This window comes from Balaenoptera musculus, chromosome 3 (genome assembly GCF_009873245.2).
Source record: "Balaenoptera musculus isolate JJ_BM4_2016_0621 chromosome 3, mBalMus1.pri.v3, whole genome shotgun sequence".
Taxonomy (NCBI): Eukaryota; Metazoa; Chordata; class Mammalia; order Artiodactyla; family Balaenopteridae; genus Balaenoptera; species Balaenoptera musculus.
In genome coordinates this window covers 57,838,776-57,866,671 of record NC_045787.1, presented here as the reverse complement: position 1 = coordinate 57,866,671, position 27,896 = coordinate 57,838,776, and the positions used below count along the sequence as shown (strand labels likewise).

General features: G+C 44.8%; 1 protein-coding gene across 1 annotated transcript; it reads left to right on the top strand.

Annotated features, from left to right (window-relative positions):
- Positions 1 to 689: 689 nt before the first annotated feature.
- GCNT4 (glucosaminyl (N-acetyl) transferase 4) lies at positions 690 to 27,896 on the top strand. Its single transcript, XM_036845497.1, has 2 exons — positions 690 to 757; positions 23,533 to 27,896. The coding sequence occupies exon 2, from the start codon at positions 23,534 to 23,536 to the stop codon at positions 24,896 to 24,898; it is 1,365 nt and encodes a 454-aa protein (XP_036701392.1). The 5' UTR covers positions 690 to 757; position 23,533; the 3' UTR covers positions 24,899 to 27,896.

Here is a 27,896-nt window from a genome sequence, read left to right as displayed (position 1 = left end):
TATTGGGTGAGCAGAATTGCGACCGGATGCCGCGCCGGCACGGCCCGCCACCTTCACCCCCGCTTGAGGGTAAAGAGGAAGCTTTAGAATGTCTATGTGAAATGTAGGCACAGACTGAAACACAACTTCGTACTATTGGACATACAGCTCCCCCTTCCCACGCTGCTCCTAGATGATATTTCTCCAGGCTGCGTGGGACACTATCCTGGTCTTACCAATGAGAGCGAGGCGATTCCTGCAGGACCGGAGCCTCGCAAAGGGAAAAGCAAGGAGTCGCAGATGTGTTTGTTTTGTCACCGCCCCCTGAGCATCTCTGGGCAAGTCACTTAGCTCTCCAGACCTCGACTTTCTTGCTGTTTAATGTGGGGAGGGAACCGAACCTGGCTGACGCTCAGGGCAGCGGCAGAGAGCGGAGCGCGCCGCGCGCGCCTGGGAACTTTGTCTAGAGCGCGAAGCCTGGACCCCCGAGTGCAGGGGCGGGAGCTCCCTCTGCGGGAGCGCGGCGGAGGCGCTCCTCCTTCCCCTCCACGTCACGGGGGCCGCTCGGCGCTCTACAGTCCCCGGCCGAGGGAGAGCAACTCTCTAGCAGGGCGCGCCGCCGAGGTGGCGGCGGAGGACCAGGAGGAGGAGGAGGCGGGAGCCAGTCGCCGCCGCCGCCGCCGCGGGACCAGGAGTCCGCAGCGCAGCTCGCGGCCCGGCCGCAGCGGTTCCTGCACCCGCGGGGACCCCGCGCTCGGGGCTCCCCCCGCTCCCTTTCGTAAGTCCACTTGGCCACGCAGTCCAGCGAGGAACGCGCGGGGCCGGGGTGCGGGGCTCCTGGCCCGTCCTGGGGACGCCCGGACCCCCTCATCGCGACTTTCACTTTCCAGCGGGGGAAGACTTGGGCGCCGCGTCCCTCGCGAGGTGGGGGAGGGGGGGAGGGACGGACGGAGGGAGGGAGGGAGGCTGCCCGGGGCAGCCGCAGCGGGATAGCGGGCTGAGCCTTGGCCTCGCTGCGCGCCCGCCTTGACTTCGGGGCCCCGCCGGCTGCCGGACGCTGGAAAGTTCTCCGAGGTCCGCGGGCTGCGGGGCGACCAGCACGTGTCAGCGTGAGGGTGTCCTGGGAGACGGAGCCACGGCGCCCGCATCCCGGGCTCCCGGGGCAGGACCGGCGGGGAGGCCGGGAGCAGCGGGGCGCGTCCGCACCAGGGTTTCCCCGGGGCTCTCCCCGAGCGGTGAGAACGCGGCTCCCGGACGCGCCCTTTCCGGGGTCAGGGGTCCCGCTGTCTCGGTCTCCTGGCCACTTGGAGCCGCCCAGGTGAGGGGCACAGAGGGGCGGGCTCCGCGAGGAACGTGCCGAGCCGGAATCGCGACGCCTGCTTTTCCGCAGCCCTGCACCCGCGGGGCCGGGCCACGCTGCCTGTGGGCGGCGGAGGCGAGTGTGCGGGAGCCGGGCGCGTAGCGCGGGAATGGGCTGCTGGCGTGGCTTCTCCTTTAGGGCCAGGTGGGAGTGGGGTGTCTCTTAATAGTTTGGGGATCAGAAGCTGCGGAGCAGTCCCCCCGGCCGCGCCTTCCGCTGGGACGAGCTTCTGCGCTTTTTAAGGTCAAGTTTTCGTGCCGCAGAGCTGGCCCGGATCGTCCCCCTGTGAGGTGGCGGCACCTCCTCCATCGAGCTGGGAGCCTCCGAGGATCCGAGCCACGAGGCCTGGGCTCTCGAGTCAGTTTACCATCTTAACTTAGGCTAAAAGTGCTAGTGGGTGGGTATTGTTTTGTAAATTTCAGAACTAAGCTTTCCTGCCTGGGGGAGGTTTTCCTTGTTGTAGCCGGGAACCGTGTATTTCCCTCGCTGGGTAAGGGAGAGGTGGCCTTAGCCCTTAGGCACTTGTCTTTTCCTCTTCTCGTCCTTTAAACTGAAAAGCAGCAAACCAGAAGATTAAGGGAGTTGGGGATGATATTAAATTAAGTGTCCATGTGATTTGGTAGACAGAAGTCACCCCTTCTGATCTTCCAGAAGCATGCCTTTATTATTAAACCACCTATCAGTCTAAGATAATCTAGAACCTAGCTGTCCGTTTTGATAGCTTCTGTTGATGGTGTCTTGAGGAAGTAAAATCTTTAAAAGTAAGTGGGTTGTTGCAGAGAGCAGTTCCTCTGTTGCACTTTCTAAGAATCAATTGTCTGTGAGAAATGACCGATTAAGATGCTATTGAATCATATCTTATATCTTACTTGTATTTGCAGAGAAACAATAGCCATAGAGTCAGGTTGTGTGGCACTGAGTGAAAGGAGAGTTTCGTTGGGGGAGGGGGGTTGGTGAGAAGTGTTCCTTTGAGAAGCAAATTTACTAAATACTGCAATGTCTGCCCAGAGGGGTATAGGAGTGAATGGCGGAGTTGGGCAATAAGTCAAGTTGGCACTTGATGGCATCACATTAAGTACCCTTGGGATAGGCAGGCAATAAATAGTTATCATCCTGACTTTGAATGAGCTCGGTCATGGGGGCGGGGGCAGGTGGAGACTGTACGTGGCAGTGCCCAGTATCTGCTCCCTTGAGAATGAATGACAGCAGGAGCCACCACTGTTGGGAGTATGACTTGGTGACCTGGGCCTTTTTAGGTTTGAATGCAGGAAGAAAGCAATAAGACAGATTGTATGATGTGAAGTTGAAAAGTCAATCCGTCAATCCAAATTTAGTGAGCACTTACTGTGTGCCAGGCCCATACTAGGGTGCAGTGGGAGCACAGAGGTAGCTTACTGGTCTGGGGGGAGGCAGGAAGCCTTCTTGGGGAGATTTAAGGTGGACCCGAAGGATGAGTAGGAGCTGCATAAACTAAGCAGGAGGAGGAGGAGGAGAAGAAAGGGCAAGTATTATCACCCCAGGAAAGAGGGCACCCTAAGACCAGAGGAGGGCAGAGCAGGGAGGATCCAAGGAAAGGAGAGGTCCAATGTGACCTGAGGGGAGAATGGCGCCAGGCGAGGTCAGCAGGTGCCAGGGCTGGATGATGCCAGGCCTTGGGGCCATTTTGTGGGCTTGATTCTCAAGACAGTTTCACACCTGAAAGTATCCTGATGAGATTTAGATTCAAAACAAAACTCCAGGTGCTGTGTGGAGAATGGATTTGAGGAGCCCCTGAAGTAGACACGGCTAGTTTGGGTGGGGGGTATGAGGGGCCTGGAGGTCTATCTGAGGCAGTGGCAGTGAGGATGACACAAGTGGGTAGATTCAGGATAGACTCTGGAGTGACTTGACTAGTTTACTGTAAGGTATGAGAGTGCAGGGGGACTCCCTCTAAGTTTGGACTTCAGCACTTGGGTAGATGGGTGCTGCCATTTACAAAGGAATGTGGAGGAGGTGCAGATTTGGGGAGGAAAGACACATTTGCTTTTGTTGAGTCTGAGCTGCTTTTGAGGCTCCTGAGTGAAAATACTTAATAAGTGGCTGGAGAAAGCAGACGCTCCAAAAATGCTGGGGGTCATCTGTATTGGGGTGTTATTTTAAGGCTGGGGTAAATTGGTGGGGGTGACCTGGAAAAGAGCCCCTATCTTTATGGGGAGAGGTGGGAGGAAAACCAGGGCAGCGGTGCTGAGTCTCAACCTAAACCGTAGTGGGAGTGAGCACCTTGCATGGTGCCAGTGTGTGTGTGCTGGGGGGCTGAGGACTAACAGTGGCCACCGCACTTAACTCCCTAGAAGCAACTCCTCCAGTGAGAAGTGGGATGGAGGGACGGTTTTTTGAAGATGAGAGAGCCTCATGCATATTTATATGTGAATGGGATGGAGCAAGTTGGGAGGAGAGGTGGAACATCGAGGATATCTCTGGACCCCCCCCCCCACTCTTGGAGTAGTAGGTAAAAAACAAGTCTGATTGCGCTGCCATTCTGATATCAAACTCATGTAACATAAACCATCACCATCTACTGAAACAATATTTTGAAGCCCATATGACGGTGAAATTTGAAGTTTTACTTTGTAGATCATGCAAATTTAATGATTAGGAGAAACGTAGATGGAAATCATGAAACAGAGCTGCAGTGTAGCTAAGAGCGGCCCCTGGAGTGTGACTGCCGAGCGCCCCTGGCTCTGGCCCTGCCACTCCCTAGCTTATGACCTTGTGCAAGTTTCCTGACCTTTCTGCCTTGGTTTCCTGGTCCCTGAAATGGCACCACATCTAAGGGGTACACGTTCTATGGTACCTTCTTGTGGGCAGTTGTGAGGATTGCCTGTGTGCACGATGTATGCACAAGGTAGGCATGTGTGCATCGTGTATGCACAACGTGTGTGTGCATCATCTATGTACAGTGTGTGCCTGTGTGCATTTTACCTGGCACATAATGAGTGCTCAGTAAGCCTTAGTGCTGGTGGTTTTATTATGATGATGTCATTTCCATCATTTCCAGATGTAGAATCTGAGACTCAGAATTTTGAAAACCTGTCCAAGGCCTTAGAGCCAAATAGTGGCAAAGTTAAGGCCAGGATCCCATTTGCCTGACTCACAGACAGGGTCGCCTCCCACTTAGCATGTCAACAAGTGTCAGGTGCTGGATGCTGCATGAAATTAACTGTAGTAAAAGGATCCAGTCACTGCTTGTCAGAGTGCAAGAAGCAAAACAGATAATATCAATGTCAAGGCTTACAGACTTTTCCCAAGCAATTTAGAGATTATGTTTTATATTAATTTGCATTGCTTTGCATGTCATTTTATATGCATTTCCATATGCTGGTAATTTTCCTAGTGGGATCTAAAGGCTGAAGCTTCAAGTATATAAGATCAAATTCAATTAATCAGGAATTGAATGCAGCTGCTTCAAAATCTAATGGGCCCCTGGGCACAGTGTGCTCAGGTGGGCTTTGGGGGGAAAGGATTGGGTCGATATTTACTATTTTAGAAGATGTGGGAAACCAGATACCATTTGATAAAAGCAGGTCACATCTTAATATGTAATGAAGCTTGATTTGCTGAACACAATAGAAAAATACAGGAAAAGTGGGAGACCAGAGGGAAACTACCTATTATATAAAATGCCAGGAATGGAAGCAGAAGCAGAAGTCTGCTTTATGAAGCTGAACTAATAAGAAACACTAAGGGTCAGAAAGTAAAGATGGAACTTCTGCTAAACAATATGAAATTTTAAAAGGAGCATAATCTTAAATACTAATGTGTGGTGTTTTAAAACCAATAAATTCTCCCCAGTTTGGACTTACTGGGAAATAAGCCATTGTATCTTAGTAAAATCTTAGAAATATATATATATTACAAAACAAAAACAATGATTTTGTTACTTAGAACAGTGATTCTCAAAGTGTGGTCCCTGGACCAGCTGCATCAGCGTCACCTGGGAACTTGTTAGAAATGCAAATTCTGCGGCCATCAGACCTGCTGAAACAGAACCTCTGGGGATGGGGCCCAGCCGCCCACCATTTAATATTTGGAGCCAGCTTTCATTCCTGTTGAGTTTTCACTTCTTTTGTCTTAAACTTCCATTTCCCTCCTGTGGTCACTAGCTTCTCACTGTGCTGCTTACCTTCTATGAGACACTATCCTAGTAGAGGGTTGTACCCAGACACAGACCCATCTGGTCCTCTGTCCCACAGTCTACACTGATGGAAGATGCTCTCTAAGATCCCTTTAGGGTCTCATGTTCTGCAGCTCTGTGGTTCTCACGCTGTCCAGGACCACACTGGTTTGGTTTCTGGTTTGGTTTTTCTGCCTTTTAAAAATCTTTTGGCAGTCTCGTACCAAATGAACCGGGACTCCTCCCGAGCATAGTCAGCCAAAACACTGAACTGTTCTCTCCAGATGCTCCTGTTAAATCACATTTCTCCATCTGGTATGACACAGTTAATTTCTTGGACCTAAGTGTTAGCCTTTGTATTTATCTCTGTTAAATTTCGTCTTACTAGATCCAAGTCTGTCCAGATCTATTTGAGTCCCATTTCTGTCCTTTTTCACGTAAACCTTTGAGTCTTCTGCCAATTTGTCTGCTGATGTCCTGGCCTGAGGAATTAATAACAATATGAGCTTCTTTGTTAGAGGCCTTCGTCACAGTTAATGAGGCTTAAAAACTTGGCATCTTTTGCAGACCTTGTGGGGCTAAAATCAGAAGAATAATTGTCATCAGTCCCATCGTTGTTTGCATTTAAATTACTGCTGTTCTGATGTGCCCCTCGCACGGTTTCCCCGTGTGGCGCCGTGTTCTGTAACTCCATCCTCAGTGCCCCTCACGGAACAATCTCTGTAGCATGTCGGCAGGAGCAGTTGGACTGTGACGATTGCTTCTCTCTGTTAATGTTTATACCATCAGCTTGGGGTTTTTTTCGTAGGTGACACAAAGGTAAGTTTCAACTTATTTATGGTCAGATTAAGGTGAATTCAGAAATTTCCAAATAATAGGAAGCAAAAGCTGTGCCTTGTCATTCTTCTCTGCTTCACAGTCTTCCCCACCCAGGCTCTAGAAGTCAAGAATTTTGTGCTCAAGTCCATATTTCGCCAAGAGATTCGGGTTATTTAATGATTTTTTTTAATGTAAAATTGTGCTCATACATGATTCTTAAAGGAGTACACTTAGATAATATAATCACACCAAAAAAAGTTTAAAAAGTCAAAAAGCAAAACAATTCTATGGCAAGAATGCTTTTGAGCCATGATTGCTAGGGTATGAAAAAGTGCCTGGAATCCTGCAGTTTTCCATCATTCATGATCCTTATCCAATCCTACCCAAACCCTCTCCCTCCTCCCTCACCCTGGTTTGAAAGACCAGGGTTAAACCAAACTGCAAAAAATCCCAATAAAATCCAAGCCTACTTTTCTCTTCCAGGATGCTACCAAACCGCTTTTGATGTGACATTCTCCCTTACCATGGCAAGCAAAAAAAAAAAAAAAAAAAAAAAAAGTGCCGGGTGATAAGGGCACTTATTTTTGTAATTTATTAAATTTGTAATTTCTAGTAAATCTCCATGAATACCCTGTACTTCTGGGTCTTTGATTGCTTTTCCTTCTCCCCCACCCCCTCTGTTTTTCTAATCTAGTTCAGGGGAGAATAGACGAGGTTGTCCCTTTGAAGGAGGGCTTCCTGGCTATGCTCAGACTCAGACAGTCAGCCTCTCTGCTCTTGGATAGGTTGGACTTGTTTCCAAAGGCTCTGCAGACCTTGGTATTTCTCCTGGTCATCTACCAGACGGCAGCAGAGGGCGAGCATGTGCCCAGGATCAGGAAGAACAAGGCCTAGCATAGCTCCTGTGCTTGCCAAGGTTCCTTTTCTCTTCCTTCTTCTCTGCATCACTGTGGCATAGCTGGACTATTTGCACTGTGGCGGCCTTTCCCCATCCGCCCACATTCCGCCTGGGGGCAACAAGGGGGGGCTCTCTCTGCCAGCCATCGTCTTTTCCAGGTTCTCCCTTACTTCAGCCTTTATAGCCACCACCCTGCCCTACTCTCAGGCAGGCAGAGACAGAAAGATGTTGTATTAGATGGGTCGGGAGAGAGAAGTGGAGTGACACACAAGGTAGGCACAAATTAAGTTGCGAAGGCTAGATCGTGGGAAAATACTACTAGGGGGAAATGGAGATTGTGGAGCTGGAGGAACGGATGTGGAACCAGAGGAGAGATGCTAAGGAAGGAGGAACATGAAAGGAACACAACGGCAAGAGAATCCCTGAAGAATAGAAACTTTTCCAAACGCTAGCTAGTGACTTACCGTTTTGGGAAAATTATCTCTAGATGATAAAATTCAAATGTAACAGAATAACTGGGATTTCTCAGATTGTGTTGTCAAGTCTCCTAAGACCTCACTGTTTCTTTCCCTCTGTATTCATTCCCCCAGGCAACAGTTTCTAGGTGTATCTCTCCAGAATCTAACGTAGTGTCTGCCTGGCATGTGGTAGACACACAGCTAATGTTTCCTGGATGGGCGGCCAACTGAAGGGGGACATAAATAGGATATATAAAAGTAAAGGCATATATAAGATCTGTACACAAAAGAAGTGAAAGCAGGGACATGAACATTTGTCCACCCATGTCCATAGCAGCAGCACTCACAGTAGCCAAGATATAGAAGCAATGTAAGTATCCATCCACAGACAAATGGAAAAACAAAATATGATAATACATACAATGGAGTATTACGCCACCTTAAAAGAAAGGAAATTTTGACATATGCTGTAACATGGATGAAACTTAAAGACATGATGTTAAGTGAAATAAACCAGCCATGAAATGACAAATATCGCATGATTCCTCTAATGTGAGGTTCCTAGAGGAGTCGAGTTCATAGGAAGATAAAGTAGAATGGTGGTTGCCAGGGGCCATGGAGAGGAGAGTGTTTAGTGTTTAATGGACACAGAGTTTCACTTGGGGAGGATGAACAAGTTCCGCGGATGGATGGTGGTAATGGTTGCACAGCAGTGTGAACGCACTTAACGCCACTGAACTGTGCACCTAAAAATGGTTAAAATTTTAACCATGGATCCATCCATGTCCATCTACCTCTCCATCCATCCAACCACCCATCTTTCCATCTATCCAACCACTCACCCACCCACGATCTCTCTAACATTTGCGAAACGGCTTTTCTAGGATAGGCTAAGGAACAGAGACTTTTTAACACTACTGATTTTGTTTAAATGGTTAAAATGGTAAATTTTATATTATGTATATTTTACCACCATAAAATAATGGAATATTTTTATGATCATCAACTAATTCCTAAATATGGAACAACAAAAGAAAAGTTACTTTTATAACAAAGAAGTGAACGGGGTAACACTTCGAAAGTATAGATTATAGAGAGAAGACAGCGATGACGCTAGACTTCAAAAGATGTTTAAAACCATGCTACTAACAGTGTTTCGCCTGAATCCTCATATAAGGCAGGGGCTTTCAAAGGCTTTTAGTCCTGTCCGCTCCCTGTTGCCCCTATGATTCTCTCTTTAAAAGACAACAGCTTTATTTTGGAAAAATTTCAAACCTATGGAAAAGTTGTAAGAATATTACAGTGAGCACCTGTCTGATTCCCTCTTTTTTTTTTTTTTTGCTGTTGATCTAGGGAACATTTCTCCCTATTTCTTTTTTTTTTTAAAGATTGATTGATTGATTGATTGATTAATTGATTAATTGATTGCTATGTTGGGTCTTTGTTTCTGTGCTAGGGCTTTCTCTAGTTGCGGCAAGTGGGGGCCACTCTTCATCGCGGTGCGCGGGCCTCTCACTATCGCGGCCTCTCTTGTTGCGGAGCACAGGCTCCAGACGCGCAGGCTCAGTAATTGTGGCTCACGGGCCCAGCCGCTCCGCGGCATGTGGGATCTTCCCAGACCAGGGCTCGAACCCGCGTCCCCTGCATTAGCAGGCAGATTCTCAACCACTGCGCCACCAGGGAAGCCCCTGATTCTCTCTTGACCATGAGAATGTGGAAGGTTTTCATGTGGCCTCTGCACCATCCTGCCCGATGGAGACCCCCTGCTGCTGCCTCTGGAGGTGGTCTCTGGGTGCAGGAGTGGGGCTGGCATGTGGCGGACAAAGCGCAGTCCGTGTTTGCAGAGTAGCCCCTGGTCTGTGTTATCCGGTGCTCCTCCCTGGCTGTTGCCTGTTTAAATGCTCTTGACCCCTTACCATCAATGCACCCCAAGTGCCCGTTGGCTTTTCCTGCCAAAATATACCCAGAGCATGAGCTGAGTTAGTCGTCACCGCATCCATGTGAGTGAGTGCCCCTGGCCCTCTTTCACAGATGAGGCAGAGGGCTAACTAGATTAGTAACAGCTTGTTAGTGTAGTCAGAACTTAATTCAGAAACCTTGGCTTTAAATTCCAAACCATTATGCTGTATACAAAGGTAAAGCAGGAGGGTGAGGTGGAGGGAGCCGAGGGTGTGGCAGGAAGGAGAGGAGGGAAGAACTACTCCACAGAGTTCACCCTACGTGGTAGTGATATCTTTCTTTTGATGTACAACAAGTTTGTAACCAAACAAGTTCTCAAGAAGGCAGCCAACCTGCAAGGTGACCTTCAGAGATCATATGGGGCTCCTGGCCAAAACCAAGAGGAGATGTGCCGTAAGCTGGGTGGTGCTTACCTGAGGCCTGGTGAACAGGCTGCTCTGTTCATGCCAATATCAGAGTTAAATTGGTAACTCTCGGAGTTTGCTTTTCTTCAGAGGTTTATCTAAAGCCACCATCTGCCTCTAAATCCAGACAGAGGAGAATTTCAGCGTCATGTGAGACACATTTGCACTTGACTATATACAGGATTATACTATTGTTCAAGTAGACACTTTAACCTGGTTTAAGCTTTATTTTGCGTCTGTGTGTGTGTGGGGGGGGTGTGGGTGTGAGAGAGAGAGAGAGAAGCATTGCCATCTTCATATTGTCATCTTTCAAAGTGCATGTTTGCAAAATTGCTTACACATATAAAGGCTTCTTCTTCTCATGTAATAAGAATGCAGAGTGGGCATTTGCTGCCGGTGGTTCAGTGGTTTGAGGATTTTGGGGCTGAGGTTGCTAATATTCTCCTAGTCTGTTCTTTACGGTCCCAAGGTGGCTGCTACAATGCAAGCCATCATGTTGGAGTTCCAGGCAGATAAATGGATGAAAATGGCATACTTTCCACCATGAATCAGGTTCTTTTGAAGAACTTTCCCAGATACCCCACATTGTATGTCATTGACTGCTCCTCTACAATGGAGGCTGGGGAGAAAGTCTTTTAGAGGGGTATGTTACTGCCAGCAGCAATATAGAGATTCTCTTAGTAAAGAAGATAGGGAGGATGGATGTTGGGAGGCATTTGCCGTCCCTACTAGAGCCATACATACAATCCTTGCCTACTGGATCTGTTTCTGAATTTCATCCCACTGAACTCTATTCTGTGGTCATCCCACTGTGGTCTATTCTAGCCACACGGTTTCAATGATTGTAACATTATAATACATTTGGAGATCTGAAGAGTCTTTCACTTTTGTATTCTATACAGTTGGCATATAAATTTGCTGAGATGTTTAGTTTTTAACTAAATAATCTTTTTAATTTTTTATTATATTAGCCAAAAATAAAACCTACATGTTGAGACCTGTTATCTTAATTAAAACCATTACTAGCGGGACTTCCCTGGTGGCACAGTGGTTGAGAATACGCCTGCCAATGCAGGGGACACAGGTTCGTGCCCTGGGCCAGGAAGATCCCACATGCCACGGAGCAACTAAGCCCGTGTGCCACAACTACTGAGCCTGCACTCCAGAGCCCGCGAGCCACAACTTCTGAGCCTGTGTGCTGCAACTACTGAAGCCCGCACGCCTAGAGCCTGTGCTCCAAAGCCCGCACACTGCAACGAAGAGTAGCCCCCGCTCGCTGCAACTAGAGAAAGCCCATGCGCAGCAATGAAGACCCAACAAAGCCAAAAATAAAATAAATAAATAAATTTATTTAAAAAAAAGAAAAAACCATTAATAGAGAATATAACAAAAAAGAAACAGATTCACAGATATAAAGAACAGACTATGGGTTACCAGTGGAGAGAGGGAAGGGGGAGAAGCAAGATATGGGTAGAGGATTAAGAGGTACAAACTACTATGTATAAAATAAGTTAACATGGATATATAGTGCAACACAGAGAATATAGCCAATATTTTATAATAACTATAAATGGAGTATAACCTTTAAAAATTGTGAATCACTATGTTGTACACCTGAAACTTATGTTGGAAATCAACAGTGCCTCAATAAAAATACAAATAATAATAAAAACCATTACTAGAATGTCTCCTTGTAGGAGGTGCCAGCTGGTTTTACATGAAACCTCTGCTTTTGAAATTCCTATTTTGGCAGAACCTTTAACTTAAGTTCCTGGGTCTTAACTTTATTGTGTCTCTGTGCACGCCAGCTCTTGGGACAATATCTCCATTTTAAACCAAGCAATACAGATCTTGACTCAATGGTAACATCCTGACAGGGATGCCAGTCTAGAATTTTTTAGTGGAAGGGCAGAAGCATATTGAAATCTCCGGCTCAGCTCCCCACCGCAGTGGCAGAACACAGAAGGTAAACAAAGGAGCCTTTCTGATGATTTAAAACTGAGTGTATCTAATCCATTCATGGAGAGTGTGACCTGGCTTTAAGCCATTTTTGCTGTTTGTACCCTTGACTCACCTCTGTGGCTCCCTGTGCTCCCTCTGATGTAGTTACAGCATTGGAAATTCTACTTTAAATGCAGGTGTAGAAATCAGTTACTGTGTCTCTTCAGTTGCTGCATAACCTTTGAGGAATTAATTTCGGCAGTGTAAAATAGAGAGTTAGCCATATAATACCAAAGAAGTGCTTCCAGAAATTTCTGGGGTGGGGTGAGATGGGGTGGAAATCATAGCATGTAGACCTTGGGCAGAGAAAGTTCTTTTTTCTTTCTAGTGCACTAAACATGTGATTGTTTGTTTTTTTAAAGGAGTTAAATGTTTTTCAATGCAGTTTTTCCTCTTTATAGAAAAAGAAGCCAAAATAAAGCCACATTTTTAAGTTAGAACATAAAACATAAACTATATATTGGGTCTGTATTGGGCTAGCTAAGTGTGGAAGGCAGAGAAGAGAACTGAAGAAAGGAATGTAACCTCTCTGTTTATAAAGCTTGGGAGATAAAGATTGAATACATCAACGAACACCTTTTTTGTAACCTTTTATATCTACAAAGAAGGAAACATTTGATTTAAGCTGTTGCCATCAGAGCTGAAATTGGACGGCATAGGTATTTTTAAACCAACCTCACTCCCCCACCACCATTTTTGTTTTTGTTGTTTTTGTTTTTATGGAAAAACAATGTTTTGCAACATAATGAGGGTCATAAATTGTTACAAAATAAAAAACTTTTCATTCAGTAGCATCATTTCTGGTCCTTTCGACTTCCTACTAAAGACTTCTTAGCCATATAGTTTGCCCAGCATGATACACAATCAGCTTTTGAGGTTTGCCCTGTGGACCAGATGCAACAAAGCGCAGAATCGTTGGCTGTCTCCTAATTGGTGTGACTATAAAAAGCTGGCTGAATTTGGCACTTTTTTTCCTCTACTGCTGCAAGCCCAGATTTGCGACGACCTTGAGGGACCCCCGTGGGGTAAATACATCCTAATGTGGGTTGTTCATTTTCCACGTGACCTTAAATGACCCTATAAATCTCCCCCAAACCGGAGAGGCTCCAGCCAAGTTACTATTTGGAAGAATTATAATCTTAAGAGGTGGTTGATAGACTGATATTCCCGTCCAGGATTTTTATTCAGACCTCTGTTCTCAAATCTTGCAGGTTAGGTAGACCTTCGTTTAAGGAAAGCGGTGACCATAGTCTTTGTACTTGTAAACAGAAGCCTGCTGCCTGTAGAGGAAGCTATCAGTTGTGACATGGTCCACAGGGACCTCAACCAGAGCCCCTTTGGAAGAGGGGCATCTTGTTTCCCTGAGTGAGACAGTTTTAACTGGACATATGATCTGAGAAACTGAGCCGTTGGAGGCCCTGTTTGAGGGTATGTTTTGTGTACTCGCATTGCTGCAGATTCCTCAGGACCACTTTCTTACGTGGTCCCTGGGGATGGCTTTGCCTGACAGGGATGCTAGAACAAGTCATTGCAGTTTTGTACTTTCTAGAGAATTGCCCCTAAAGATAATGAACTCAGGGGAAAAGTTTACAGCTTCTGCAATGCATAAAGTTACAGAAACAGTTGAGCTGCTTGTAACTGCACAGAACTAGTTCCATTTACTCTTCTTGGGTGTCTTTTAAAGGAATTGGCTTTAAAGATCTTTGGCTCTTGATCTTTCAAAAAATATTGAGCAGACTGGGGAAAAAATTCTAAAGCTTAACTAGAGTAACCATCTTCCTACCTTTCAAAATCGAAGATAGGGGTATGTACATCTTCGGGAACAATATACTTCAGACATTAACAAAAAAGAATGTTGTCAGGAAGTGAAAAACAAATAATAATTAGAATGTCAGAATGAAGAGAATAATGAATGTCCTATTTTAGAAATATAATGAACGTACTATTTAGAAAACCAGGGAAAAGTCAATATGTTGGTTTCCCAAGAAATCATTCATCTTGTAAAGGTCCTAGTACCTGACTTCTGCATACCACAGTTTTCCTTCCATAGCTATTTCACATGCATTGTATCATAAGACTTTCATAACAGCATTGTGGGATAGCAAAACCATTATCCCGTTCAACATTTGGGAAATAAAGACTTACCCAACATTAAATGACTTGCCAGGGACACTTGAGGCATTTTTGGTGGCGGAGCCCGCATAGAACTTGGGTCTTCTGATTTTGTTCTTCTGAGCAACCATCCTGTGCCAGGTAGGTATGTACATGGGGCAGGGGGTAGAGCGTAAGTGAGGCCTATCCCAGAGATCGAAATAAACAAGTAAACAGAGTAACTGCTGCTGTGATGAGTGCTGAGAAGAAAACAAAGAGTGTGACAGTGAGGAAAGAGATTCGAGAAGGGTGATCAGAGACGATCAGAGGAAAGGATATTTCTCCTATGACTTGAGGGATATGGAAGGGCCAGTCAGGCCGGGATTCAGGGAAAAATGATCTCAACATGGGAAGAGCAAGTGCAAAGGTCCTGAGGCAGGAAAGAGACTGTGGTGTTCCAGGAACTTGTAGAAAGGCTGGTATTGCTTAGAGATTAATGAGCAAGAAAAAAGCAGAATAAGATGAAGTTGGAGAAAATTCAGTGCAAACTGTGCAAGCAGACCCTCACCCTCTCACCTCAAGCCCCCGGGCTCCAGCACTACTAGGACTGTTGTTGCGTTTGAAGCAGAAAGTCGGGGGGATCCAAAATAAGAGAATACGATAACCTACTTTATTTATGATGCTGGGTATTTTAATTTTTTTGTTTTTAAAGAAAAAAGGCACATTTTTTTTTTCTCTGCCATATGTGAAGTGTTAGTGTTACTGTCAACCCCCTGAGAAACTAGCCAATAAACATTGTGCAGAACCTCAACGCAAGGATGTCAAAAAAAAAAAAGATGAAGTTAGAGAGGAAGGCAGGGGCAGGAACAGGCTGGGCCTCTGTCCGTGGGAAGGATTTCTGATTTTATTGTAAGTGCAGTGAAACCCAAGTGAAGGTGGTCGAAGTGTAAGGAGTGGGGTAGGGAGGGGGAGTGATGTGATTGATGGGTTTAAAAGATCGTTTGGGCTACAGTACAGAGAGTGGGTTAGAGCAGCGGTCCCCAACCTTTTTGACACCAGGGACTGGCTTCGTGGAAGACAATTTTTCCGTGGACCAGGGTGGCGGGGTGGGGGAAGGCTCAGGCAGCAATGCGAGTGATGGGGAGCGGCAGATGAAGCTTCACTCGCTGTCCCGCCGCCCACCTCCTGCTGTGCGGCCCGTGGACCGGGGCTTGGGGACCCCTGGGTTAGAGGGAAGCAAGGGAGGCTAGTGAGGCGGTTACTTCATATACAGGCAAGAGTTGATGCTGGCTTGGGTTAGAGTGGAAAGGGATGGGTGGATTCCCCTACATCCCCTACATTTTGGATGCAGAACCAACAGGGTTTTTCTACTGCCAAGAGATTGGAATGGCAACCTCGCATTATGGTTAATAGCATAGGCTCTGAAATCGGGCCACAGTTGAAAATCCTGGCTCCTCCACATACTAGCTACTTGTCCTCTGTGACTCAGTTTCCTAATCTGAAAAATGGAGACAATGATAGTACCTCCCTCACAGGTTTATTGAATGGAATTCATAAGATAATGTAAATGGTACTGGCGCTCAGCATAGACCATTAGAGAGCGACAGGTCTGTGTCCTCCGACTCTGGCAGCATGCAGATTTTTGTTGACTTTGGCCAGAACAGCCTCAGCTGTGGGGGCAGTGGAGCCAAGCTGGACTGAGTACCACCTGAGGGGCCTGGGTAGGGGGAGTAGAGGTCCCCCCTCTGTCCACTCCCTTAAGGGGGAGCAGCTGGATATACAAACATGTATGTAATGGGGGAACGTGTTCCCGGCATCCCAAGAGTGAAACAGGGTCTAATGATGGGTAGGTCTCTGCTTCCTCATTTAGAGAAGGAGGAATTTAGACTCAGTCACCACTGAAGTTCTTGTCAGCTTTAGGATTTTCCTTCTAAGCTTCTTCAGGAATTATGGGATAATTAATTCAGCTTTGGTGGGGAAGGCCCAGAAAAGTCAATTCTATTATTTCAGTTGTTTTTCTCCTATAGAAAATTATGTTGACCTCAGAAATCGTTTACTTTCTAACAGTTCACAGACCCAGTTTAGAAGAGGACTCATTCACAGTATATTGTGAAATGAAAGAAACAGCTAAGACGGTGCCTAAGGAGTGAGCCTTCTTGTTAAAAAGCAAGCCGGGGGTGGGGGAGATAAATTGGGAGACTGGGATTGACATATACACACTACTGTATAAAATAGATAACTAATAAGAACCTACTGTATAGCACAGGGAACTCTACTCAATACTCAATACTCTATGGGAATAGAATCTAAAAAAGAGTGGATATATGTATATGTATAACTGATTCACTTTGCCATACACCTGAAACTAACACAATATTGTAAATCAGCTATATTCCAATAAAAATTAATTTAAAAAAGAAACCTAAAAAAACTTCTTTTAATTTAAAAAAATTTTTGTTTTTACCAAAAAAAAAAAAGGAAGGCAAAACAGGCATGTTTATTTAAAACAGTCTGGATGGACATACTGCCACAGAATGCTATGGCCAGGTGGCAGATTACTGGTGAGCTTTGTTTTCTTTTTTAGACTATTTTGACTTCCTGATTGAAGAAAATAAAGAAGAAAGTTTACTTTTACAAACAGAGAATGGAAAACCTTTTTTTTTTCCTTTTTGAGACTATAACCTCTTATTATTTGAGGACGTTTGTCCTCAATTTATATTGTATGGTATTACTGACCCAGTGACACCATTCTTACTGTTTAGCTGCACACAGTCTGATAATTATTTGCCTTTTGCAATCTTCCCTCTAGAACGATGAAGATATAAGGTCATCAGAGCAAGAAACTTGCCTTTCTGCTCCTTTGCTGACTTCAGGTGCTATGGGGGCATTGAGGAAGTGCATCTCAGCTGAGTCATCCTCCCACTAATGGTCTTACCCCAAAACTTTCCTTGGGTTTGGTGATGAACATGTCACCGAGGGGAGAATCAATGGCTTTATTGAAATCAGAGAGGTGCAGTAGGAGGACCTTGGCTTATTCAACTAGATCAGGATTTTTTTTTTTTTGAGTGAGCTCATCTTTATTAATTAATTTATTTTTTATTTTTTGGCTGTGTTGGGTCTTTGTTTCTGTGCGAGGGCTTTCTCTAGTTGCGGCGAGCGGGGGCCACTCTTCATCGCGGTGCGCGGGCCTCTCACTAGCGCGGCCTCTCCCGTTGCGGAGCACAGGCTCCAGACGCGCAGGCTCAGTAGTTGTGGCTCACGGGCCTAGTTGCTCCGCGGCATGTGGGATCTTCCCAGACCAGGGCTCGAACCCGTGTCCCCTGCATTGGCAGGCAGATTCTCAACCACTGCGCCACCAGGGAAGCCCTCATCTTTATATTAGTGTTCTTAAGTGATTCCTCTTTGTAAGACTTTAGAAAGAAACAAAATTCTGACATTTCCAAATCAATAAACTCTTCAAAGCCTATTTTTTACACTGACATATAATGATACAAACTTTAAGAATTTACAGGTGGCCCATAGAGGAAATATTCACCACGTAGAGAGAGATTGCACCCAGGCAGTTTCTAAAACAATTAGTAATTCTCAGAGAGCCCAATCTGTGTCACTGGTCAGAACAAGAACAAGTGAATCAGTGAATAGTCAGTGACAGGATACAAGTGTAACTGATGGCAGAATTTCTTAGGGAGAGCTCGCTTTCTTTTCCTTTAGTGGATTCCGCTGGCTGGGAGATTGACTGATCTCTTCACTGGCATGTGGATTGGCGCCAGCCTCCGACTGCAGGAACAGAACGTGTTCATCAGCCAGCATTCCTCCAGGCTGACTCTCCGTCTAAATAAGCCCTTAAACTGGGTGGAAGTTCTGAGGACTTCAAACGTGGTTTGATGTTCACTTCTGTTCCAACTTTAGGACAGCTAGATAAGACACAGTAATGAGAAATTTTAATCAAGGACTAAAACTGTTGTGGAAAATAAGGAGTATTTTTAAATTTATATTCCAAGAGACAGCATTGCCTAGAGGGTTCACCCCTGGAGAAAGACTCTCTGGGTTCAAGTTCCAACTAAAGCACTTTCTAGTTCTGTATAACCTTGGGCAATTTCTTTATCTCCACGTGCCTCAGTTTCCTGTCTTGTAAAAGAGGGAGAGAGGTAGTACCTACCTCATTGGTCTGTGGAGGGAACTGAGTTATTACATACGGAGTACCTAGAACAATGCCCCGAGTAACAACTCTTTATTGAGTGATTCTACATTAAGAATTATGATATTACTAAATTAATAACGAGCATTACGTGGACGCATTCAAGCACTGGTTCTAAAATATTGAAGTCACACCTGCATTTACCAGGCAGTCAAGATCTGGACTGTGCCAAAGCACTTTGCATGCATTACCTCACTTAACGTCAAAAGCCCTTTGAGGTAGTTACAATTATTAACGTCTTTTTACTGATGGGGACACAGAGATGTGGAGAGGTTGAGGGGCTCGTCCAGGGTCCAGCGCAGGGGCCTCCCGCAAGCTGAAGCCCGGCCGTGCCGCCAGGACCACGTGTGGCTGCCTTTTCTCCAGCTCAGCCCAGAGCAAGATCTTACTAGTTCCCAGCCGCTTCATCCTTCCTTCCTCCCTTTCCACCTCCTCCTTTGGTCAGAAAAGTGAAGGTCATTTCCTTCACATTGCCTAAAATTGTTTAGTGGATTCTTTTCTTAAAAACAAACAAAACAAAACAAACACCAGCACGTCCTGTGTAATACACTGGAAAAACCCCAAGATTTGGAGTCAGGCAAGCTGGGTGCCGGGAAAGAAAAGACCTGTAATGTGCCCTGAGGACCTCTGCGGGCAACTCCTTTCACCAAGGCTCCAGAGCCCTCACAGCCCCAGCGGGGGCACTTCTAATCCCCAATTTGAGACAAGAAAACCAGGCTTAGTTTGATCGGTCTTAAAGCCACTGCTTCTCCAGGGATCCATGTCCGGGTCTGGGGCATCCTGAAGCCCTTGCACTACTTTCTCTTCTCCTCCCGGTGCCCCCCACACACACACACATACACGCCCGTGTGAGCTCCTGGGAAGATGTGCAGGTGTGCAGGGAGGGAGCAGGATGGGCGCGCGGGCGGGGGGGGGGGGGCCCGCCTTCTTGGTGCCTAAGCTAAACCACATGCACAACCCTTCCTCCAGTTCATTGGTGATTTACCATTCGCCCTCTTGCCCTGGGTTAGGAGTCACGTACTTCAGTGACAGCCCTGGGTTTTAAATTGCTGACGAATTACTGACGAAGGAGAGTTCGTTGAAAAGCTGCTAATGGCTGTGGCCATTCAGCCCTGAAGGCAATTATAGCCACTTAGCTGGGGTGTACCTTGGTGCGCCTGCTGTTTCCTTTAAGACTGTAAACAATGCCTGGGAGGGTAGAGGAAAAGAAGATGGTTTGGGGAAAATGCTTCATTCCACATCCCTGTTGGGGTTTTATTGAACTATCCAAATAGACCTCATTTGATGTAGCGATCAACCCTTGCTGCCATTTCCTTCTCGATTCTGCGTCATCACTAGGCACTCGCGCCCACGTGGTGATAACTCCCTAAGCAGGTCAGCTTCCTCATCTGCTTGGGTGGGTGGGAGGGAAATACCCCTTCTGCCAGGGGTGGGGAATTATTCGCAATGTAAGACTACCTCGTGGCAACAAAACACCTGCCTGCTCTCTGCCCATGAGCTTTTAAGGAGGAAAGAGTGGGTGAGGTGTTTGTAGAAAGTGACCTCGCTGCCCTGGTTTTCCAGGAAAGACGTGGCAGCGTAACTGCCAGCCTTAGCCCAGCCAGCTCCAGTCAGACCTGGGTCACGCCTCTGGAAATCATTCCCATCCCTCCACCCCTGGCCCCTGGTAGAACAGTACCCCAAGTAACAACTCTTTTTTTTTTTTTAAGATTTTTTTCGATGTGGACCTTCTTTAAAGTCTTTATTGAATTTGTTACAATATTGCTTCTATTTTATGTTTTGGCTTTTTGGCCGTGAGGCATGTGGGATCTTAGCTCCCTGACCAGGGATCCTAGGGATTGAACCCACATCCCCTGCATTGGAAGGCGAAGTCTTAACCACTGGACCACCAGGGAAGTTCCAACAACTCTTTATTGAGTGACTCTGCATTAATAATAATGATATTATTAAATTAACAAAGAGCATTACAAGGAAGCATGCAGGCATTCATTCTACAACATTGTATGTATGTCAGCATCGTCTGTGCTGGGAGGGGCGGTGGGTATCATGCAGAGGCTGTGTCCTGAGAAAAGCTAAGGTTGAGAACTGTGACCTTTGACCTCCTGCACCCGCGCTTCCCTGCCCTTCCTGAGAAGGCTTGGCGCACACACTTCCCGACTCCAGCCAGTGTCTCCACAGTCTGAGTTGAGCCAGGAGGCCATGGCTGCCTGCCCAGAGAGGGAGGGTCGCAGGGCACCCGGGAAGGAGAGGTGGCAGGCACGCTGTGAGGAGTCCCGGGGGAGCTAGCTCTGGGCCCCGTGTCTGAGCTTCACCAGCCAGGGACAAGAATTAATTCTAAAGGAAGAAGAGGAGGGAAGCGGGACAGCCCAGAGGCCTTGCTTTCTGACTTTCTTCCCACGCCAGACATCTTTAAGCGGGAGAGCTCGTCTGCCTCCGGGACAGCCTTTAACATCAGGGGAAACAAGCAGCCCTCCCTATTCTGCCCTGTCCTAAGTCCAAGTAAATCCCCTTCACCTACTCACCACGCCAGAATTGCCTTTGACTGAAAGCATTCCTTTCCCCAAGTTAGAAGGAACAAGGGGTGGAGGTGCAAGCCTTTTGGTGAGAATGAGCTTTTATCAAATCCTGAAAGGGGCTTTTGACCTTTTCCCAGTCTGGGGAGAAGTCATCAGGTTATCCTCAGGCACTGAAGCCTTTGCCCTTTTATGTAAGTGTGATGCTGGTCAGCAAAGATGTTGTCTGGACCTGGTAATGGAGAAGGAGAAGAAGGGATGAATTTGAGGCGTATTTGTGAGATGATTCTGTGGGTGTACAGGAAATGGAAGAGTCGGGTGGCTCTCGAGTTTCAAGCTTGGGTCACTGAGTGGATAAACTGAGACAGAAAACACAGGAGAGTTGAAGGTGTCCTGTTCAGTTATGGACTCATTGATGTTGAGTGCCCGTGGGCTATCTAGTGGAGATGTCTATCAAGTAATTGGATGTTCACGTCAGAAGCTTGGGCAAGACGTAGGTGCTGAAGATAAAGGTGTTGGCAATGTATATACATGGAAGGTATACATGGAACTCCCGAAAGCAAGGAAGAGTGTTTGTGAGAAGAGCAGTAAGCTAAGCATAGGACCCCGGAGAAACCCACAGAGGAGAGACTGAGGTGTGGTGGGGAGGACCAGATTCTACAGAACAGTTCGGCGTTGATAAATAAGGTATCGTTCTTTAAAGGAGGGTAATTCAAGTGAGGGTGAATGAGAGTATGGCATTCCTAGGAGAGCTTTTTCAATCAATCTGTATAAAAGAAAACTACAAAAGTAAATCAGGTTCAAATGTCTTGCTAACTCTTCTAAGGAAATTGGGTACAATGATTATGTCCTCGTTTAAGATTTATTGCGATGTGTAAGGAAATTGTATGTGGGCTCCTCAGACCTCCCCAGTTCTCAGTAATTGAACCTCCTGGAAGCAGGCCTAGGAGCTTGGTCAGCCCTCCTGTCCTCGAGCCTCTGGGTAGTACCCCCTGGATTTCCCCATTTCCAGCTGCTCCCCAAATAAGCACATGTAATGCCCTTCTGTTGGGTAGCCCATTTTTATCTGATAAAGTAATATAATCATTTTCAACATTCTAATAGTCCGAAAGGCTCTTCAGTGATAAGTAAATCCCCCTCCTCCCCAGGCCCCAGATCCTTAGTCCTTCTGGAAGTATTGGCCTGTGGGCCAGATCCAGCCAGCTGCCTGTTTTTGTAAATAAAGGTTTATTGGAGCCCAGCCACACCCAGTTTACGGCTGCTTTTCCACTACAGCGGGCAGAGGTGAGTAGTTGTGACAGAGAAAGAAAAAGTTTGGCAACGTGTGCTCTTTGTGTCTAGGCTTCTGGGTGTATATAGTCTTTTTTGGACACATATGTGAGCTCACTCTACACTGTTCCTTATTTCTGTTTCACAGTCTACAGTGGGGACTGTTCCACAGGGATATGTGCAGATTCTTCTCAGGCTTTTTCACACAGTGTGGGTGTAATTAATCAATGCCCAGTAGGGCATTTTAGTGCTTTTCAGTCTTTAGCCTTAACTTCAGGGAAGCTTCTCATTACACACCTTCTTTGCACACATATGAGCTCTTCTGGATGGGTTCGTAAAACTGATTCTGCCAAACTGGCCCCTGGCCCCCGCCTTCTCTCAGTGAGTCAGGTTCTTCTCATTTTAAGGGCTAAATTTCTAATCCCTGTGAGGAAATGGGGCCTAACAAAATAAATAAGTGAAATGTGCAAGTTTACCAAATTTGTATAATCTATATAAAATTGTAGTGTCTAATATTTACTATAGCTCCTTTGGGGGTCTGCCCACTGCTCTTATTTCTGAAGGTGGGTGTCTTAGTCTGCGCAGGCAGCTATGATAAAATACCACAGACTGGGAGGCTTATCAACAACAGAAATGTATTTCTCACAGTTCTAGTGGCTGGGAAATCCAAGATCAAGGCTCCAGCAGATTACGTGCCTGATGAAAGCTTGCTTCCTGGTTCATAGACAACAAGCTTCCCACTGTGTCCTCACATGGTGGAAGGGGCAAGGGAGCTCCCTGGGGTCTCTTTTATAAGGGCACCAATCCTATTTATGCGGACTCCACCCTCATGACCTAAAAACTTCCCCAAAAGCCCCACCTCCTAATACAATCACATTGGCAATTAGGTTTCGACTTAAAATATGGAGGTGGGGGGGATGCAAACATTCAGTTTATAGCAGTGATTCACTGGGCTTTCCCCATTTGACATCAGATCTAGATCTAATCAGGATCTGAAGGTAGAATCAAGATGGATATTCCCTTTAGCCTCAGGTGGGTCATTTGCATTTCTAATGACCTCTTGACAGCATCCAATTCTCTAGGCCTCTGCCCAAACCAGAGCAATCCCTCCCCAAATATGCTAAGCACAAATACAGACAATTAAGATACTTAGTACCTATATTTTAGGAGTTAACATTATTTTTCATTCTATTTGGTAACCAACATCCCTCAAAATTAGGTATAGTTAACACAGACTACGACAAAATACAACCATTGTACATATTTCCATTTCCTTGTTTCTGGATTCTTTTAAGGACAAGAATCTTGTTTTAATCATCTTTGGGCCCAGCATTCTACCTGGTGTGTGGTAGGCACCCAGTGGATGTTGGTTGAACTGAACTAATTTTCTCTTCATATTTCAACTGAATTATTCCTTTGTTCTCTTACAGAATGAAGACATTCAAATATTGTTTTAAACACCACCTAAAGCAGAAAGTTTTCATCCTGTTTCTAACCCTATGGCTGTTCTCCTTGTTGAAGCTTCTAAATGTGAAACGCCTCCTCTTCCCTGAAAGAGGCATTTACTTGGTTGAGTACTCCCTAAGTACCTCGCCTTTTGTAAAGAACAGATATACCCATGTTAAGAATGAAATCGCGTATGAGATTAACTGTTCAGGTGTCTATGAACAGGAGCCTTTGGAAATTGGCAAGAGTCTGGAAATAAGAAGAAGAACCATCATTGACTTGGATGATGATGATGTCGTGGCAATGACCAGTGATTGTGACATTTATCAGGCCCTACGAAGCTACCATGAAAAGCTTGTTTCAAGGGAGGAGAAAAGCTTCCCAATAGCCTATTCTTTGGTTGTTCACAAAGATGCAGTTATGGTTGAAAGGCTAATCCATGCTATATACAACCAGCACAATATTTACTGCATCCATTATGACCGTAAATCATCTGATACTTTCAAAGTTGCCATGAACAATTTAGCTAAGTGCTTCTCCAATATTTTCATTGCTTCCAAATTAGAGATTGTACAATATGCACACATTTCCAGACTCCAGGCTGATTTAAATTGCTTGTCAGACCTTCTCAAGTCTTCAGTTCAGTGGAAATATGTTATCAACCTGTGTGGGCAGGATTTTCCTTTGAAATCAAACTTTGAATTAGTGTCAGAGTTGAAGAAACTCAATGGATCAAATATGTTAGAGACAGTGAAACCCCCTAACACTAAGATGGAAAGATTCACTTATCACCATGAACTCAGACAGGTGCCTTATGAATATGTGAAACTACCAGTGAGGACAAACATCTCCAAGGAAGCCCCCCCTCATAACATCGAGATATTTGTTGGCAGTGCTTATTTTGTTTTAAGTCGAGCATTTGTTAAATATGTTCTCAACAACTCCCTCGTTAAAGACTTTTTTGCCTGGTCTAAAGATACATACTCACCTGATGAGCACTTTTGGGCTACCTTAATTCGGGTACCAGGAATCCCCGGGGGGATTTCTAGGACAGCCCAGGATGTGTCTGACCTACAGAGTAAGACCCGCCTGGTCAAATGGAATTATCTAGAAGGCCTTTTCTATCCCAGTTGTACTGGCTCTCACCTCCGAAGTGTGTGTATCTATGGAGCAGCAGAACTAAGGTGGCTTATGAAAGATGGACACTGGTTTGCTAATAAATTTGATTCTAAGGTGGACCCTGTCTTGATTAAATGCTTGGCGGAAAAGCTTGAAGAACAGCAGAGAGAGTGGATCACTTTATCTTCAGAAAAGTTATTTATGGCTAAAACAGCCACAACCACATTATGATAAAGTCATGATGGAAATAAGGTTAATATGGAATTGCATGCTATACCATGGCCAGTACCATTTGCGTTTAACCTTCTCATAGTCTGAAAGGTGTCTACAACACACACAAGGGAAAGTGACCTGGCCTTTAGTGACAATTAGTCTGTGGTTGGTTGGGTGTTTTTACGTATGTTTTTGCTTGTAATCTCACTGAGCTAAATGGGAGATTTTCAACAGTCAGTAATCTGATATCTATTGAGTTCCTGCTATATGCCAGGCACTTTTTTAGAAACATGTAGGAATTGCATCCAAGTTGTGATGACTTACACAGTGCCCTCAAGGAGCTGTGGCTTACCCAATCACACAGCAACCTTAATATCATAAGTTGTCCACATAACAGCCAGGGTCCCACTGAAGAAGTTGTGGAGTGTGCGGTAATTATATAACCATAATAACCACCAATTTCAGAGCAGTGGTGACGTACAGTGACCAACATTCCACTTGCCTCTTAATTCAGCTCCCTAGACTTTTCTTAACCATTAGAATATTAGAAGGAGAGACTCTACTACCTCAGAAGAACTAAAAGAATTGTCCAATTTCCTGCTTGCCAAAAGCATAACTTACCTTATGGTACCTCGCTTATTCAATTCAGGGTTGGGTGACTCTGTTGGGGAGGCATTTCTAGTGTATGAATGTTAGGGAGGTGGTGAAGTTAAGTCGGAGGATTGGGACAGGTGGTGCCTGAGGAGGAACAAAGGGATTTGTGTGACTTTTCCATCATGTTACGCAATGGTGTCATGAATGACCTCCTTTGTAATTCAGCTGTTTCCTTAATACATTTACTGATTAAAGTTAAAAACTGATTAACAGTTCAAAGTGTCACTCTCCAGAACATTGAACCTAAGTCTTTCTGTTCATAGATTATCATTATATGTAAGTTTTTTCACAATGGAATAGTATAATTTTGTTTTGTGGAACTGACAAGCTAAGAATCACTAAATTTTCTTGAAAAGGTTGTGTGAAATATGACAGCTTACTAAATTAACTATTAGTCATTAAAAAAATGTTCTTACTTCTCCAGCAACTGTCAAGTGGAGTCCAAACGTAAACTTATAAAAGCTCTAAGTTCATTGCAGTCTTCTCAGCTTCAATCCAAGAGAGAAAAAGCTAATTTTCCTAAGGACATAGCAAGAATATTCACTAATGATATTTTATGAAACCTACACCTTAGAAAACTACCAAAATCAGTCAAAATATACATATATTTTCATGTAACTATTGTGCTGGAGGTGAAATGGAACAGGAGTGGGGTCCTCAGAACAGGCTATAATATTTTTATGTCTCCTGGGAAATAATGGAACTCATGTAAGAAATTCTCCATGATCTTATGTTTCAGTGTCAGCCTCAGTAACTACATAAAGATGTAGTAATCAAGACCAGTATGAGACTGTTGGGAAGACTGAAGTATTTAAATGTTTTTAAATGTCTGTGTTCTACATGTGAAATGCCTTCTGCTTGTTTTAAAGTTTATGATACGATCTGCCAAGTGACACCATTTCTGTCTCCGTTTCTTTTTCTCCTGAACTTGTTTGTTTTCCCTTTTTTTCCCCTACCCCTTTCAAATTACCAGTTTGTCCATGTGTGTGACCGTGACAATCTAATCACTATGATCTCCAGGAGCCTCAGTTTTCTTGGTCTATGAAGTGAACAGTTGGATGTGTCCTTGGCTTCCTCACACACTTCTGTGTGAGAATCAATTGAAATAGTATATAAAGTGGTTTGAAAATGAGGACAAACTATTGAAATATCAGCGAGCAGTCTTACTATGAGGCAAACATAGGTCTAACCCCATTTTGTGACACTTAACCATTTACCTTTTCTAAAAAACCTTCGAAATACAAAAAGAAGCCACAATTGCAGGGGCAACTTTTGTAACAGAATCCAGGTACTAAGAAACCCCTGTCACCACATCTGGGGCTCCTTTTAAAAGAATAGGATTAGCAAATTGGTCCAGTGGCTTAGATCAGGATAGGGGTAGAAATACTTTTCCTACTATCCAGGCTTAAATACACAAAGCCCTGTTGAAATCTTGTTTTCTATGCCTTTGGTCGTCAGAATAAATGAAAATGATGAAAAATAAATATCGACCTCCTGGTCTGGTGTCTTGCCTCCTGGTGAGAAATGATTCTATCCCTTGTTTATTGGGAAATTTTCCAGTGGTTAATCACTTTAATGCCATATTCAAATGAAACATGGCACCAAGAAGAGGTGGCAGTGCCTTCTCCACATAGACATATTTCTCAGGATTCAATTCCTGACATTCCAGGGAACTTGTCGGATCATTCTTTCTTGCCTTGGAAATCCTGCAGATTCCCTGCATGCCTTCAAACCTCCTTCAAACCTGATTCTTCCCTAAAACATTTTGGTATGATTCTCTCTAGTCTGGAGAATGTTCTGCAATCTGTGTTTTATAATTATTCTTTACATAGTATTTATTGAATCTAGATTATTATTTGGCAATGAGACCAGGACCTTGGAGTTTGTAAACTATATTAGATAATATTAATAGTGAAAGAGCTACCCAAATACATCTACATTATGTGAATAATCTACTGTAATAATATTTAAAGACCAGTGTTGCTGCTATTTTTAATGTTTTGGTTATTTTAAGTGAAATATATGTAATATTTTAAACTTGGGGAATTAAATTTGAAGATTTTTCTTGCCTTCCAGAATGTGAATATTATACATAAATATATATATATTGACATATTGCAGAGAAAACAAAATGACAATCTTTTTTGAGAATGTAAAGTGAATGTACTCCCTGTATGTTATAACTTGTTGTTGATGATGGAATGAGTTTTGATTTTTGTTTATATTTTTATCAACTGGTCTCTAAATCTCCTTATTTTTTTGTTTGTTTGTTTGTTTGAAAGACATATTTCTCATTGTATGAGTTTTAAATAGATTGGTGTTGCATTTCTCTATTATGCTGCTACTAGATGTTTATTCTCCA